The sequence below is a fragment of the Magallana gigas genome, chromosome 6, assembly GCF_963853765.1.
Source record: "Magallana gigas chromosome 6, xbMagGiga1.1, whole genome shotgun sequence".
Taxonomy (NCBI): domain Eukaryota; kingdom Metazoa; phylum Mollusca; class Bivalvia; order Ostreida; family Ostreidae; genus Magallana; species Magallana gigas.
Genome location: NC_088858.1, coordinates 2649849 through 2664014, shown reverse-complemented (window position 1 = coordinate 2664014; position 14166 = coordinate 2649849). Strand labels below are relative to the sequence as shown.

The following is a 14166-nucleotide window of genomic DNA, read 5'->3' as shown; positions in this document are numbered from 1 at the left end:
AACTTTTTGTTTATTTTCTAAATAGAAGTTTGTTTTTACACAGAGGACTTAAAAAGATTTAATGCGTGCACGTGGTTTTATAATAAATATTTACTGAAATGCATGGAAACTTTCTGCACTATTTTCTTACGCGTAGACTCAATTCATGTGTTCTACACGTGCCTTCCGGTTTGAGACTTCGGCTGACAGTAAACCAATAGACGGGGTCATATGACCCCCGTCTAAAAATACACTTGTGCTATTATATGATAAACACAATGACATAACCAGCAGATATATATATATATATATATATATATATAGAGAGAGAGAGAGAGAGAGAGAGAGAGAGAGAGAGAGAGAGACAGACAGACAGACAGACAGACAGACACACACACACACACACACACTCTGCTCTGTGTTTTTCTTTCGTCGAGATCTTCCACAGCATGAAGGCGGTACATCAAGTAGACCTTAATGAGCATCAATATCCGATCTACCGATTCCACAATGGCGGGATGTGTGGTTAAAAGGTCCTAATAAACAGGCGTGCTCTGATGACAATGGACCCAATAAACAGATCGACACCAGCCTCCTCCGTCACAATGGACAGACACCGACACTTGACAGCGTGATGCTCATGCCGACAGATTTTATCTTCTTGCGTAATTAAACCGACTAGAACCGTTCGATCTTTCTAAATACAGGAAAGACTACGGCGCTCTGATTTTCAGTCACTTTGTGTGAGGACTAAATGATAATTTACAAAAGGTAAGCTCGAATTTATGCTCTTTTTTCCTTAAAATTTGTTCACTGTAAATCTGGTATATAGGTAGCCTGAAATATTTGTCTTTATTACAAAGGTTTCGATATAACTTGTACATATGATATCTCATTAAACATGTGTATAAATTTATTAGAATTGATCCAGAGGAATCCATGAATTTCGCAAACGCTTTTCAATATTTGATATTACCCAGAAATATATGTGGTAGAATATATATCGCGTATCCCTCTATTTGCATTTCAAATGTTTTATTTATGTTATTGAATTTTGATCTTTATAATATAAGTACACCAGTGATTCTTTTTGTGGTGTTTTCCTTATTGAATGAATAAATGTTAATTATAAAAGAAAATGGTTGAAACACAATGGCAAAAATGACCCATAATTTTTGCTGATTAATTTTTTTTTTTATGATTAGCTTAAAATTAATGCTAAAATTTTGTATAGAACTAGTGAATTCTGTGATAAAGTATAGATATAGTATAGATATATCGATGGTCCACAAATTGACCAACAGATCTGCTTAAAGTTTTGTTTTTTTTAAAATATGATATGTTAAGCTACAAACCCATGTTTTGTCAAGAAAAATCGATACATTTCAACTTTTGAATTTGATGACTTTTCTTTATTTTTATATAGAGCTCTTCTTCTAAAAGAGATCAGTTTAGCCTAAAAATGGCCATGACCATCCAGCCCTCTTTAAAATACGCAGGGACTCAACACTTGTCGAAGCAGATTTCCTTTTTTATTATAACGATAAATTGGTTTTATAGCACACAATAACATGAAGGGCGAGTGTTCCGGTACAACATGTTGTACCAGTCCGGACACAATACACCGCGTCCATTGGTCAACACTATGTAGTGAAAGGTTTGATTCTTGTGTGACGCCGATCTGAAACCATGCAAACCAACTATAAAATCGTATAATTTGATAGATATTTTGCACTTTAAAGGAAAAATAAATAAAGGCGAAGTTTTTCATATAAGGGACTAAGATCCTTTGCACAAACTTTTGACATTTGGTATTGTGAATGATGGATATGGTATAAATGGAACGTGTTCACTGCCTTTTAGGACGGCAGATACTTTTTCCGATAGACGTTAATTAACATCCGTCGAGCTGTTCCGCATCACTTCTATAACATACTGCAAAACACGTACACTCCAAATTTTCAGCAGTTTTAAGTAGATTTTATACATAATGTTTACTTTAAACCATATGTATAGCTTTACTTGAATTGCCTACGGAAATCCTCTATTGCCGCTCTCAGAGGTAGTAACATATACCTTACAAAATTCTGCTTTTAATTGTTTATGTTATCCCAATTCCTCATCATCATTTCAACAATTACCTTAACCACAAATCAATAAATCTGAATTGTATACCTTTCTGTGACCTTACATATGACAAACTAACGCATTATTGATATGTAATCAAGGTACACCGAATAGACCGGGGTCGCTAAAAGCAAAAAAAAAAAACAAAAACAAAAAAAAACAACCAAACAATCCGATTTAATGAAAAATAACAGGAAAATACATAGCAATGCGATGGTTGATGAACATCCTGTCAGCTCAAATGAACAAAAAACTCACTCTTTATATAGTACTATGTCTGACTCCTACATGTTAGGTCTCCCCGTTAGGGTTTTAGGTAATCTCAGCGAGATTCGTCGAGACTGAAAATTTTTTGACGGACGTCTCTTCCGAATCTCAGACCAGTGCCACACAAAGTGATTCGGGAAAATTTGCCCCAACTTCGGCCGATTGTTACGATAGAAATACGCTGAATTTAATCATCTGCTCGCTTCAACATTTAAGCTTTAACATCCTTTTAACTCCCTATCAATATAAAATGTTAGATTCCTACCGTTAAAAGATTTATATCCCACAAAATATGAACTTGTTTATTTTTCAATTCATTTCCACACTCATTTACATCTCCAATGCTGAAGAGTTCCAGTCAAGATCATAAATAGACTGTTTCAAAATATGTCGTATTCGTAGTTTTACATAGAAAATTATGATAGGGCAAATAGAAACTTTATAAATGGATTTAGATGTCAAGTTATATGCCAAAAAAATAAAATATGGAATTTATAATAAATAAAAAGGAAATATCCGGTATTTATAACTACACCTTTTAAATTTTATAATGTAATATTCATAAAATGATAAGGTTGAAATCTTTGAGTACGACATATTCTGAAACAGGCTATTTGTGACCTTGACTGGAACTCTTCAGCATTGGAGATGTAAATGAGTGTTGAAATGAATTGAAAAATAAACAAGTTCATATTTTGTGGGATATAAATCTTTTAACGGTAGGAACCTAACATTTTATGTTGATAGGGAGTTAAAGGGATGTTCAAAGTAAAAAGTTGAAGCGAGCAGATGATTAAATTCAGCGTATTTCTATCGTAACAACCGGCCGAAGTTGGGGCAAATTTTCCCGAATCACTTTGTGTGGCACTGGTCTGAGATTCGGAAGAGACGTCCGTCAAAAAATTTTCAGTCTCGACGAATCTCGCTGAGATTAGGTTTTAGGCTCCATAGTTGAGGCACCTGTTTGGGCTGTACAGTTAGGGCACCAGTTAAGCCAGTAGGTTTCATAATCAGGGCCTACTGCACCATCTTTAGGTGTCGTGTAACCTAATGCATTTAATTACATTGTATCTACTAGAGCACTAACATGGCTCCAAGATTAATGCACTTATTAGGCTACATAACAATACACAGTGTTTCGGTCAAATTTACATGCTCATTCCCATTTCATTCTGAATTATTATAATGAGATTCAAAACTCAGTCTGCCACAACCCTGTACGGTACTACAGAGAACAGACTGAAGTGAATGTTCGATTAAAAAAAATACTTTGATTCATTTAAACAGTAATGTTGAAAGATTTGAAACTTAAAAATTCAAACACAAATTAAAATTCTATTTTATTTTTCAAAGCTATATGCAAAGTTATATTGAAAACCCTATTCTCAGTTTTGGGTGTAGGGGCCAGATACTACATAGAATGTCAAGCAATGCAACTCATTTCTAATTAATTGAAAATTTTATTAATTTCTATCTGTCCATAGGGCTTCTACATTTCAGTCAGATGATTTACTATAAGTAGACATTTTATTACAAAGGAACAATAAATACGGACCGTGCATTCGGAAACTGCTAAATAATTAAGGTATGAAATGGAAATTTAATGTGCCTATTAACACAGCCTATATGTACACATACACGATAAATTGGCGTATATTATAATGTTTCAATTGAAGATACCGCTGAATATAAGATAAACTCATCAAAAATTTATCGTGTAAAAGAACTCCTCTCTCTCTCTCTCTCTCTCTCTCTCTCTCTCTCTCTCTCTCAAAATATTTCGCATATGGCAGGTCTGTTGTATCCCATTGCATAGTAAAGGCGACGGAATCACATGAGGTTTTACGAATTACGACAGAGTTTATCATTTGGAAAGTCTCATTTTATCAAATGAAGTTTTGGTCTAAAAATCACGATGGCTGTGGACATATTTTTTTATTTAAAAAAAACGTGCGATTTTTAATCTTTTTTGACAACCAAATGAAAGTGCATAACGTTTGAAGGCATGTATAAAGATTTCAAATAGAACCATTTTAACAAGAGCTTGGACTTTCTGTAGTTTTGTCGAACAGCAATGTGACGACAGCCTGTCTATTTCATTGCTGGCCACTCAGCTATGGCTCTTTGAAATCGACAAGGCTTTTTAGCTAAAACTACGCAATCGATGCTTATTTCACTTGATACCGCGTCATTATTAACTTGTTTTGATGCAAGAAATAGATAGCTACGTTCAACCGAAAGTCCATGGTCTTGTTAAAATGGTTCTAATACGCGGACATATCTTAAGCTACTAGACAGAAAAGTAGTAGGTGTCTCATCACACAAAAGGAACACACATACAAAAATAAAAACTGCGCAGGAGTTGTTGTATAAAGTTGATGACGGCAGAAGCTCCTTTTCTCCACTCATTTTTTGTTTCACTCTCTTTATACGATCACATGCCCGGTTTTTCTATACAATCGAGGTACTGTTTATTGGTGTATAAAATATCAAATTAATAACCACAGAAATTCTCGTGTTTATCACACGTTAGCTTAAACTTTAAACATTCCTTTCAACTGTGTATAGTAACTGAGATACAATACAAACTCTGAGCAAATCAAAGCATGGATACAGCCTGTATGTTTCTGGTACACCTGAATACCCCCTTTGATCACCTGTTGTTGATGGGTTTATTGACGAATTGATTTTCTCCATTTTCACTATTCACTGGCTTAGTCACAGGACAAAAATTCTGTATGATTTTAATTTCATGAGACTTTGGCTCAGTTGTGGAATTAATTAACGTCCATTTCTAGAAACTTATAAAAATATAAAACATAAAATGAATGCGAAACGGATTGGATCGTATTGGTGACACATAATTATATGTATCAAGTCACTTGTCCTTTTATTTACAAACATATCTTGATAAATGTACTTGATATGTAGCACAAGAACTGTGTTAGGTTATGTCGTGTATTCAAGCAAACGTTGTTAAATGGCACACAAAACACAGGCACCAGACGTTTTTTCTCATAATAACAAAAATACATACTCACTGTCTCATAATACAAAAGGTACACATCTATGATTGGACTTTCAAATCAGCCTGACTTTAAGTAAAAAGAAGGAAGAGCTAACACTCGTTATCTGTTATTTATTCAGTATTTTTCTCTCTCTTACTTCATGTAATGGTCGACATAGTTTAATCTGACTCAGTAAATGTCTTGTATTTTGTCGTCCGGTCCCCAATAGTTCCTCTCCACTGTTATTGATAACAAACATATTAATATCCCGAGTTTTAGGCCGTATTACATATTCTTTCATGTTTTTGCCGTTAGTTATAAAATCAATCGGACACGATTTCGTTGTCTTCAAATGTATTGACTTCCGTAAAGTTGACGACTTTGATTTATTTAATTAATAATAGAATAAAGAGTATTCTCAAAGTTTTGATCATGCAAATATACGTCTTAAATAATGAAGAAATGAAAACCATAATGAACATATTGATTATGATTATATCTGATACGTCAAAAGACTCTTTAATATGTTATACATTTTTTTTTTTTATTGAAGCAATGCTTTGCAGGCGCCGTTAGTGGACACTTTACCTTTAGTTCACTTCGGGGTTTTTTTTCGCTAATGAACAAAATTTCGCCGTGTTGATTATAACACGGTATTTTTGGCGCATCTGGAGTCTTGCAAACTCATCATCTGTTAATAAACAGAACCCCTAGACCTGATTAATTAGCTTTATGTAACTAATTAGTTGTGCCATCATTACACAGTCATTGTCTGCGGGACAAACACATGTCAACAACCTGAGTATCGGGCTAGGTTCGACAAGAAGCTCCCCGTATTGCTTCCGTCCCGATGTCTGCCCTGTTGACGTTTGGTGGCAATTAACTTCTAACATCAATGGCACCGCGCGCCTTTATTTGATTAACCAATTGTACCACAATGCATTCTCTGTAATTAAACTTTCAAGTATATAGCTAACTAAGTAAACGTTGAACTTCTTTTGTTTCATGCCAGTGCGGTACTTGATGTTACATTACAATGATGTTGGTTCTGATCAATTAAAAATAACACTTCTTTGAATGATTCTAATTACTGGAAACTGTAAGGTCAAGTTGTCAATCAATGTTTTCCTATACATATCTCTCTCTAGTGCGATGCTTTTATCTTGTAGACATGGTACACATTGGTGATGGCTGTAATAGGTAACTAAAGAGTAAGTATTTCTGAGTCCGAAAGTTTATCACAAGTTTTTATTAATCTGGCATGAGTTTCCCAGTCGGTTGGTTGGCTTCTCAAAGATGATTATCACACGTTTTACAGCAAGTGGACAAATATTGCTTATTTTTTATGACGATCGTTTGCGGACAAATAAGCTCTGTTTAGCAAGTGTTAGGGTAGTTCTGTGTGGATCTTAAAAATTGGAGAGAAGATTGAATAAATGATATCGCGAAGCTTGCATATATTGTTCATCAACTTGATTTGGGAACCATTATCCGCTTACTTACATCCGGTATAGTTACCGTGTTTTCCCCGCTTGCTCAGATTAACAACAAAGTCTGATTTTTAATTAAATCAGAACCTGTATGCAGCAGACTCTGTCAAGTCCTATAATCATAAAGAATCTTAAACTTTAAAAAAGTGCTTTTTGACAAAACATGTATGTTTAAAAGGAAAATCAATCTTCGATAGGATCTTTTGAAATTCAAGATCAAGAAAAAGAATAGATAGCATCACAGCTTGATAAAAAAAATAATATCCGATGGTATTTTTTCGTGCCTAAGTTTGTGTACATTTTCTAAATTACGATTTTATTTTTTTTAATTTTGAGAAATTACAAAAAGCAAGTGAAAGAATGACTAATGAAAATCCAGTAAGTCAAAAATTTGTGTCTTTTTTTAAGTCATCAATTTGTAAACGATGGGTTGTACCCTGTCTGGAATTGAAGATGCCAACCGAGAGAAGCGGGAGTTGGAGACTTACGTAACAGCGGAGGACATCCGGTTGGTGAAGGAAAGTTGGAAAATAGTGGGCCAGGACTTAGATGGGGCGGGGATGATGGTATTCCACAAGTAAGTCATCGATCAAATACACTTTGGGGAACGAAGCAAATAGGTTGAATTTATTGGTAATTTATTTTCATTTGCTTATGTTGTATATTTGAGAAGCTTTTATCCCCGAGTACCCAAACTCCGTCACCATAAGCAGAAAACATTCCGCGTTTCTCTGCAAATTATTTTTTGCGGTTTTTATCATTTGCAATCACTAAATATAACATGAAACGTTATAATTTATAAAATTGTTAACAAAAATATTTTTATTATTATTCAAATAAGCCTTCTGAATACGACGTTTATCACATGTGCTATCATAACTTATGAACCTAACTCCGTCACCTACATGATCTATGATACATCAGGGAATGAAGACACATTAACAATTTTGTTTTAACTCAACTTGTATCTAGGCCAAGTTATAATGAGTAAAATCGGTGTATACAATTTAAATTGTATATCATTTCATCAAAGTGAAATGATCGCCAGAATAAAAAAAATTGTCCTCGTAACAACAATCAACAATGATCTTTTCAGAATGTATGGATGCCGTTTGATTTCTATCCTTACATGTTTCAAATATATCATATCAATAATGAATATATTAATGATTATATTATTTTTATTACATTTTTAGAAATGTAGCATATTCTATAATTACCGACATACCGTATATATCTGTAACCCTGAATATAAAGGCAAAATTACGGCATGAGCGATTTGACGTTATCATCAAGCGTAGTGCATAAACGCTATTGCGGGCTGAAAAAAATGTATTAACCTTAATAAAAAATAAATTACATGTGAGTGTTTCATCTTGACCTCTCTTAAAATGACTGACCACAGTAAATAATCAAATAGGCCCGCATGTCAGAAATATCGTTATTTGAGTGCACCCGTAAAAAGGTGTTAGCTGATTTCACGCAATTATTGTTGCATAAAATGAGCAGGGTGTAATTTTGTTATGTCTGAACACATTCTTAAATTTAACTGTCGTAAATTGTTGACATTTGATTGAAGATTTTTGACATGCAAAAAATGACGTCATAATCTCACTTGATTTCAAACGGCGAGGAGTTTCCCGAAAGTGACGGAGTTAGGGTAGTGACGGAGTTAGGGTGCTGTGCGATATATGCTCTGAACTGTGGATCAGTAAACGGTCTCACCCTATCTTTTTGTACACACGCATGTTGTTTCTATTTTCGTTCCATGGGTCGGGGGTGGGGTGGTGAATGAAATAGCACATTTACATTTCTCACTATCAAATTCACTAGAAATTTGCAAAGAAACACTTTGCAAATAAAATAGAATCAAACGAATAGTTTTAGAATAATTTGTTCAAACTCTTCCGAGATTTTAGTATGTATCACCCAGACGTTTGTGTTTATATGTACATGTATCTCTAAAATATATAACACAAACGTCTGGATGATAAAGCTTGAGACTAACGAAGTTTCGGTGCGATAAATATTCAATATGGCGAAGAGTACGTACCGCTATGATGATTTTAAAGTTCGGGTAGAGTTTATTTTTTCATCTCTATATTATCGTTATTCTCACATAAACACGTTATCTTGGGGGGAGTTTCTGGCCCGCAAGAGGACCTTGCCCTTATGGGATGTAGTTGATCAGGAGTCGGTTTGTAGTACACTCACTGACTTGATTATTCAAATAACATTAGGTACATTGCGTGTTGAAGCCTAACACATAGCACATGCTTATCCGTGATGTTTGTAAACATAAAATGCCGAGTTTTTAAAAAAAATCTCTTTCTATGAGCGCAAGATTCAAAATTGCAAGGAGTATAGAGCGGCATCTTGAATAACAAATTTCAAGTTAATTATGTCTAACATGCATCTTGGAAAGAATTAAAATCCATAAAAATAGACCCCCATGACTTCAGTTAATACTTCAGTAAGAGATATGAGTTCTGTTCTATTTTAAGGTTGTTCGAGAAGAACAAGGACCTGAAGAGACTGTTCCAGAATATGACCCACACGGAGGCTGACGGAGAGCTGGTATTGGACGAGGAGAGGCTGCGCGCGCATTCCCGGATCGTGATGGACGGTCTGGGGGCCGCGGTGGAGAGTCTGGAGGACTCGGTGATACTGACCAATATACTGATCGTGATGGGGGAGCGCCACGCCGGCTATAACGTCCGTCCGGAAATGGTCAGCGTAAGTAACAAAGTAGAATCCGAGGAGGCAGAAAATTAAAAAAAACATCATTTTGACTGAACCATATTAAATACATGTATATTAGTAACAAAGGTGTAATTGTAAGAACCAGCGCGTTTTTTTTAACAATATTGACTAGTAAATAGTTAAACGTTTTGAAAGTATTCAAAATATTTGTTAATAATAAATACTACTATCAGATCATCTTTATTTTCAAGCTCCTATGGCCGGCGATCCGTGACACGTTTAAAGAAAAATTAGAGGACGACTTTACACCCGACATTGCACGTGCATGGACTCACGTGTTCGACTACTTAAAAGCACGGTTTCAGGAGGGAATTAGACGAGGACGCAATCAGAAAAACGAAATGTGAACACTGTTGAGTGCTGTGTATAATTTTCATTCTTCATTAATATTATTTTGTCTTGTTTTTTTTTTAACATGCAAAGTGCCTCGGTCTGGAAGGTGCTTGGACAACTATGAAATTCTCAGGGACAAATTGCAGCGGTGTAGCCGTGCGTTTTTACAAATTTTTTTTTTAGATATAATATACACAAGTTGTTGTTGCTCATATCAATCGCTTTAGTTTTCTTCTTACGACTAAGTTAGCCTCGAACCGAGAAAAATGACATTTGCAAAAGCACATCTGCTTTGACAGAGTCAATATTTTTTGCGAGGAATGGAGAGATACGATGTGATACCGGTAAGTGGCCACGGATAATGGGGACATGGATGCCTCAATGACATTTTTCCTCGTTAAGTCAGAAGCACTTGGATTTTAATGGAGTGTTTAATGTTTTAATGTAGTGCAAATTAACGCGCATGTTATTGACACCAGTCTATATCAGTATTGTCTAAGGAGAATATGCGAGGAAGTGTATATTAGCAGGAGGCTTTGTTCACGCACCCGTGGATCCATTGACTGAACGTTGTTGTACATATTAATGTAGCTGCTGACCTATAGTTGTACGGGATACATTTAATTTTGTCAACCTGATTTTTCTCTAAGCCTACAGAGAGGTCTGTAGCGGTCAATTACACCCCCACCCAACCCTTTGAACGACGAGTACTCTGTAAACCAAACAAGCAACGATAATCTGCTCTGTCTGCCCCGTGAATCTTTATTGTTGTTAATTGTGAACAGGAAGCAATGACGGTTTAATTCTAATACATTTGCATTATAACTCGGCTCTTATATCAGTCCAGGTATTAAGAACGATAACTTGCAAATGTGGTAGATTATGTTGTTTTTCCTATATGACTGTATATAGCTATAAATTGTACTTATACTGATTGTGCGTTTGTTCTGAAGAAATAGCAGACTGAATTCCGACAATGGGAGGCATTGGTTCATCTTGTTGGTTTTAATTAATAAACTCATATACCTGTACCTGTATGCGTCATCATTATCTGCGATAACATCTCCTAAAAACTCACCATCTAGGTACGACATGCTATTAAACTTAATCTTAAATCTCTCTTTTGTCAGTTTCAAAGTGTAAATATTTAAATCAAAGAGCTTTAAACTTAAGAAAGGAAAAAGTCACACGAGAACACCACTAACTTTGTATTGATTTGGTTCAGATCATTAGTATCATTCCTTTTTTAAATTGACTATTTGACAAAAATCTTGAAACAGAAGAATAAATCCACTCCAGCGTTTGTCGGGTCCCTGTGCCGTGAAGTGGTCATCCATCAGCTGTTGATGTTGTCGACGGTGAACCGAAGTCACTAATCCCCCCGTTGACTTCCGCTGTTTAAATAGTTTTCTCCTGTTTGCAGAGCTCTCCAGATGGCAGCCGAGGCCAACTTTATCTTTTTATTAAATTCTTAACATTAACAGAAATGCAATATCGGATCTAGTGGTTCAATGCGGATGTGATTTAATGGTTAGACTTGATAACAACCTGGTGCTTTATTTCCTCACTGTCACCCCCCTCCCCCATGTAATTTCTAATGTATACAGGGCTGTACAAGTGCGGTGCGTGTCTTGTTTCAGTATTTGGACACTGTACGGACAAGAGGCCAAGTTACGTAGCGTGTAAATTTGTCGACACCCGGAGAATAGCTAATATCTGAGTATGAAGCCATTAGAGGCGATGATTGAATAGCTTGGTGACTTTCTGAACGACCAGACTGTCGCAGTATAAACAGTGATTGAGGGTATTCTGACGAGATGAGGGTAGGTACACGGACAACCAGACCTTGTTTGTTGTGCCCCCGGATTAACTCCTTGTTTGCCGCCAGAATTACTGTCCCATGTAAGGGTCCGTGAGTAAATACACATTCTATCTTGATCATGCTTCCGAAGAATAGGAACCATTGTGATATTTGTTTATCATTTGGAGAGATGTTATTTTACAAGCATAATTTTAAAGAATCAAATGAAAGTGTCACTAAAATCTGGAGATGTCGTCCTTCCATCGAGATCCATTTCACATTCCAGTAAAAATTCTCAAGGTGAAGCATGTTGTTTTAACTACGGGTTTAATGTCGAACAAAATCTCTTAGAGAGATACACGTACCAGGATATATTAGATCGTATCATAAGTGGAATATCTCACATCAAAAAGTTAAAATAAAACGGTGAGGAAAACAACAATACATAGTAACCCGCACTTGAGCGGTTCTAGTGAGGTCTATATTTATCTGACGAATGGAGTATGGGCTAACTTTTACTCGATCATGACGATCAACCCTACCCTCGGCCATCTGTATCACGACTTCAGCATCAGCAACGCGTACACAGCTCTTGATGCCCAAGAACTTTTTAAAACTAGACAACGGAATGCGCGCGAAAAACGCCAACTGGACGAGTTTACTAGGTCTTTGAATAAGGCCCAGGATATTAACCTTAGGAGACTGGAACTAGAGGAAATCAGTGTTCGGCACCAGTTGAATGACATTAATCTTCGTTCTCCTTCACTAAGAACTGGACTCCGGCAGCAGTCGTTAAGGCGGTCTCAATCTTTCAGCATCGCCAGCCCCAGCACATTGTCGTCTGCTTTTCAGTCAAAATGTGCGTCTGCCGCTCCTTCTCGTGTCTCGTATTCATCATCTCAGAACTCGGGGACAAGCCAGTCTTCCGCTGGATCAGGGGAGTTTCAACTGAATCGTAGTAAGTCTCAGATGTTTGTGCGGAAAGTGAACAATGTGACAAAATCTCTAAGCAAACTGTACGAAAAACAGCAACGAAGAAAAGTAGAGAGGGAAATTCTGCTAAGGAATGTTAGAAAAGACAATGAAGAACTTCTTCAGAAATCGCGAGTGTATTTTAAAGACTCGGATATTACGCATAATTTGGAGGAAATTCTGGGAGAAACTTGCAATATCTCAGACGAAACAGTTCCACAAAAGGCAACGGATAACCCAGCGAAACAGGACGTAGAATACACAGAACAACTAACTCTCCCAAACATAAACAACGCCATAGCCTTGGAAAAAGGGACTAACAGTACTCTGTTTCCAATGGATAACCTCTCAACCGAGGTCCAGCCATCCCGGTCTGACGACTTTGACCTCTCCGAGTTCAAGGTCAGCTCGCGCAGTTCGAGAACGATTCCGGAAGTCTGGCAGTTATACAAAAATAAAGTGTCGCATAATGACGAAGATGTCAGGGAGCCTTTGCTGGTAACTATAACGGCACGGTACAGGAGGACACTAGTGGATTAGATAACACTGACTGGTGGATTTAGGAACGGTGCTGGATTAGAAAGCACTAAAGAATTTAGGAGACTCAGGTGGATTTAGGAGTGCTGGTGGAATAGAATAGACTTAAGGATTTTGATGTGCTGGTGGGATAAAATACATTAGAGGATTTGGCAGCGCTGGTGGATTTAGAAAACACTGCAGATATATGGTAATGGATTTAGAAATAACTGGATTATTTTGGATATGATGATGGGTTAGAAAACACGATGTGATAGAAATCACCAGCCAGTGAATTATAAAAGATATACTGTGCACACTAGGGAACAGTTTGATTAGAACATATCTAGTCAAAAATCCTAACCCTAGAATGACACTTATAGGTAAGGAAAAGTTGCTTGATTTAGAAAAGCTAATGTACAAAGAAGGCAGTGCGGGGTAAGATGTATCAGATAAGGATACATTGCCTTTTATTGGAGACTTTATACTTGAAATATTGTACTTGGGTACTTAATCCATTAGAACACAAGAGAGATTTTAGAGATAACAGAAATGGGTGGATCAGACATTTAACATCTGGTGCAATAGAAAGATGTAAAGTTAATAATGATTGTAAAATTTCTTTTCTAAAAATTGAGTATACATGTTTACTAGTAAATCGATTAAACGACAAAGAATTTACGAGTTTAATTTTTTTTATTCTCAACGAAAATAGGATTGTATTTTATTATTTACATTTACATCTTTTCTGAACCTCTTTCCAATTATTCATATGAAGTGAGTAAATGCATGTAAAAAAAAATTTCAATCAGCAAGAAATGGCCAAACATGAATCCTACTACAGCTTCTTACAAGTTTATCGCCAGTCCATCAATAGTCAGTCCGTCAAAAGTAGGTCCGTCACTCGTCA

General features: G+C 36.1%; 2 protein-coding genes across 3 annotated transcripts; both read left to right on the top strand.

The window, feature by feature from the left end:
- Positions 1-382: 382 nt before the first annotated feature.
- LOC105346371 (cytoglobin-1) lies at positions 383-10024 on the top strand. Of its 2 annotated transcripts, XM_011454914.4 has the most exons (5): positions 385-750; positions 6551-6592; positions 7280-7448; positions 9376-9607; positions 9826-10024. In XM_011454914.4, the coding sequence occupies exons 3-5, from the start codon at positions 7297-7299 to the stop codon at positions 9979-9981; spliced, it is 540 nt and encodes a 179-aa protein (XP_011453216.1). In that variant the 5' UTR covers positions 385-750; positions 6551-6592; positions 7280-7296; the 3' UTR covers positions 9982-10024. The 2 variants fall into 2 exon arrangements, with proteins under 2 accessions (XP_065944517.1, XP_011453216.1); XM_066088445.1 differs by lacking the exon at positions 6551-6592 and having other exon boundaries at positions 383-750.
- A 267-nt stretch (positions 10025-10291) lies between these two features.
- On the top strand, positions 10292-13935 carry LOC109621013 (hypothetical protein). Its single transcript, XM_020074579.3, has one exon. The coding sequence runs from the start codon at positions 12294-12296 to the stop codon at positions 13278-13280; it is 987 nt and encodes a 328-aa protein (XP_019930138.3). The 5' UTR covers positions 10292-12293; the 3' UTR covers positions 13281-13935.
- The last annotated feature ends 231 nt before the right edge of the window (positions 13936-14166 follow it).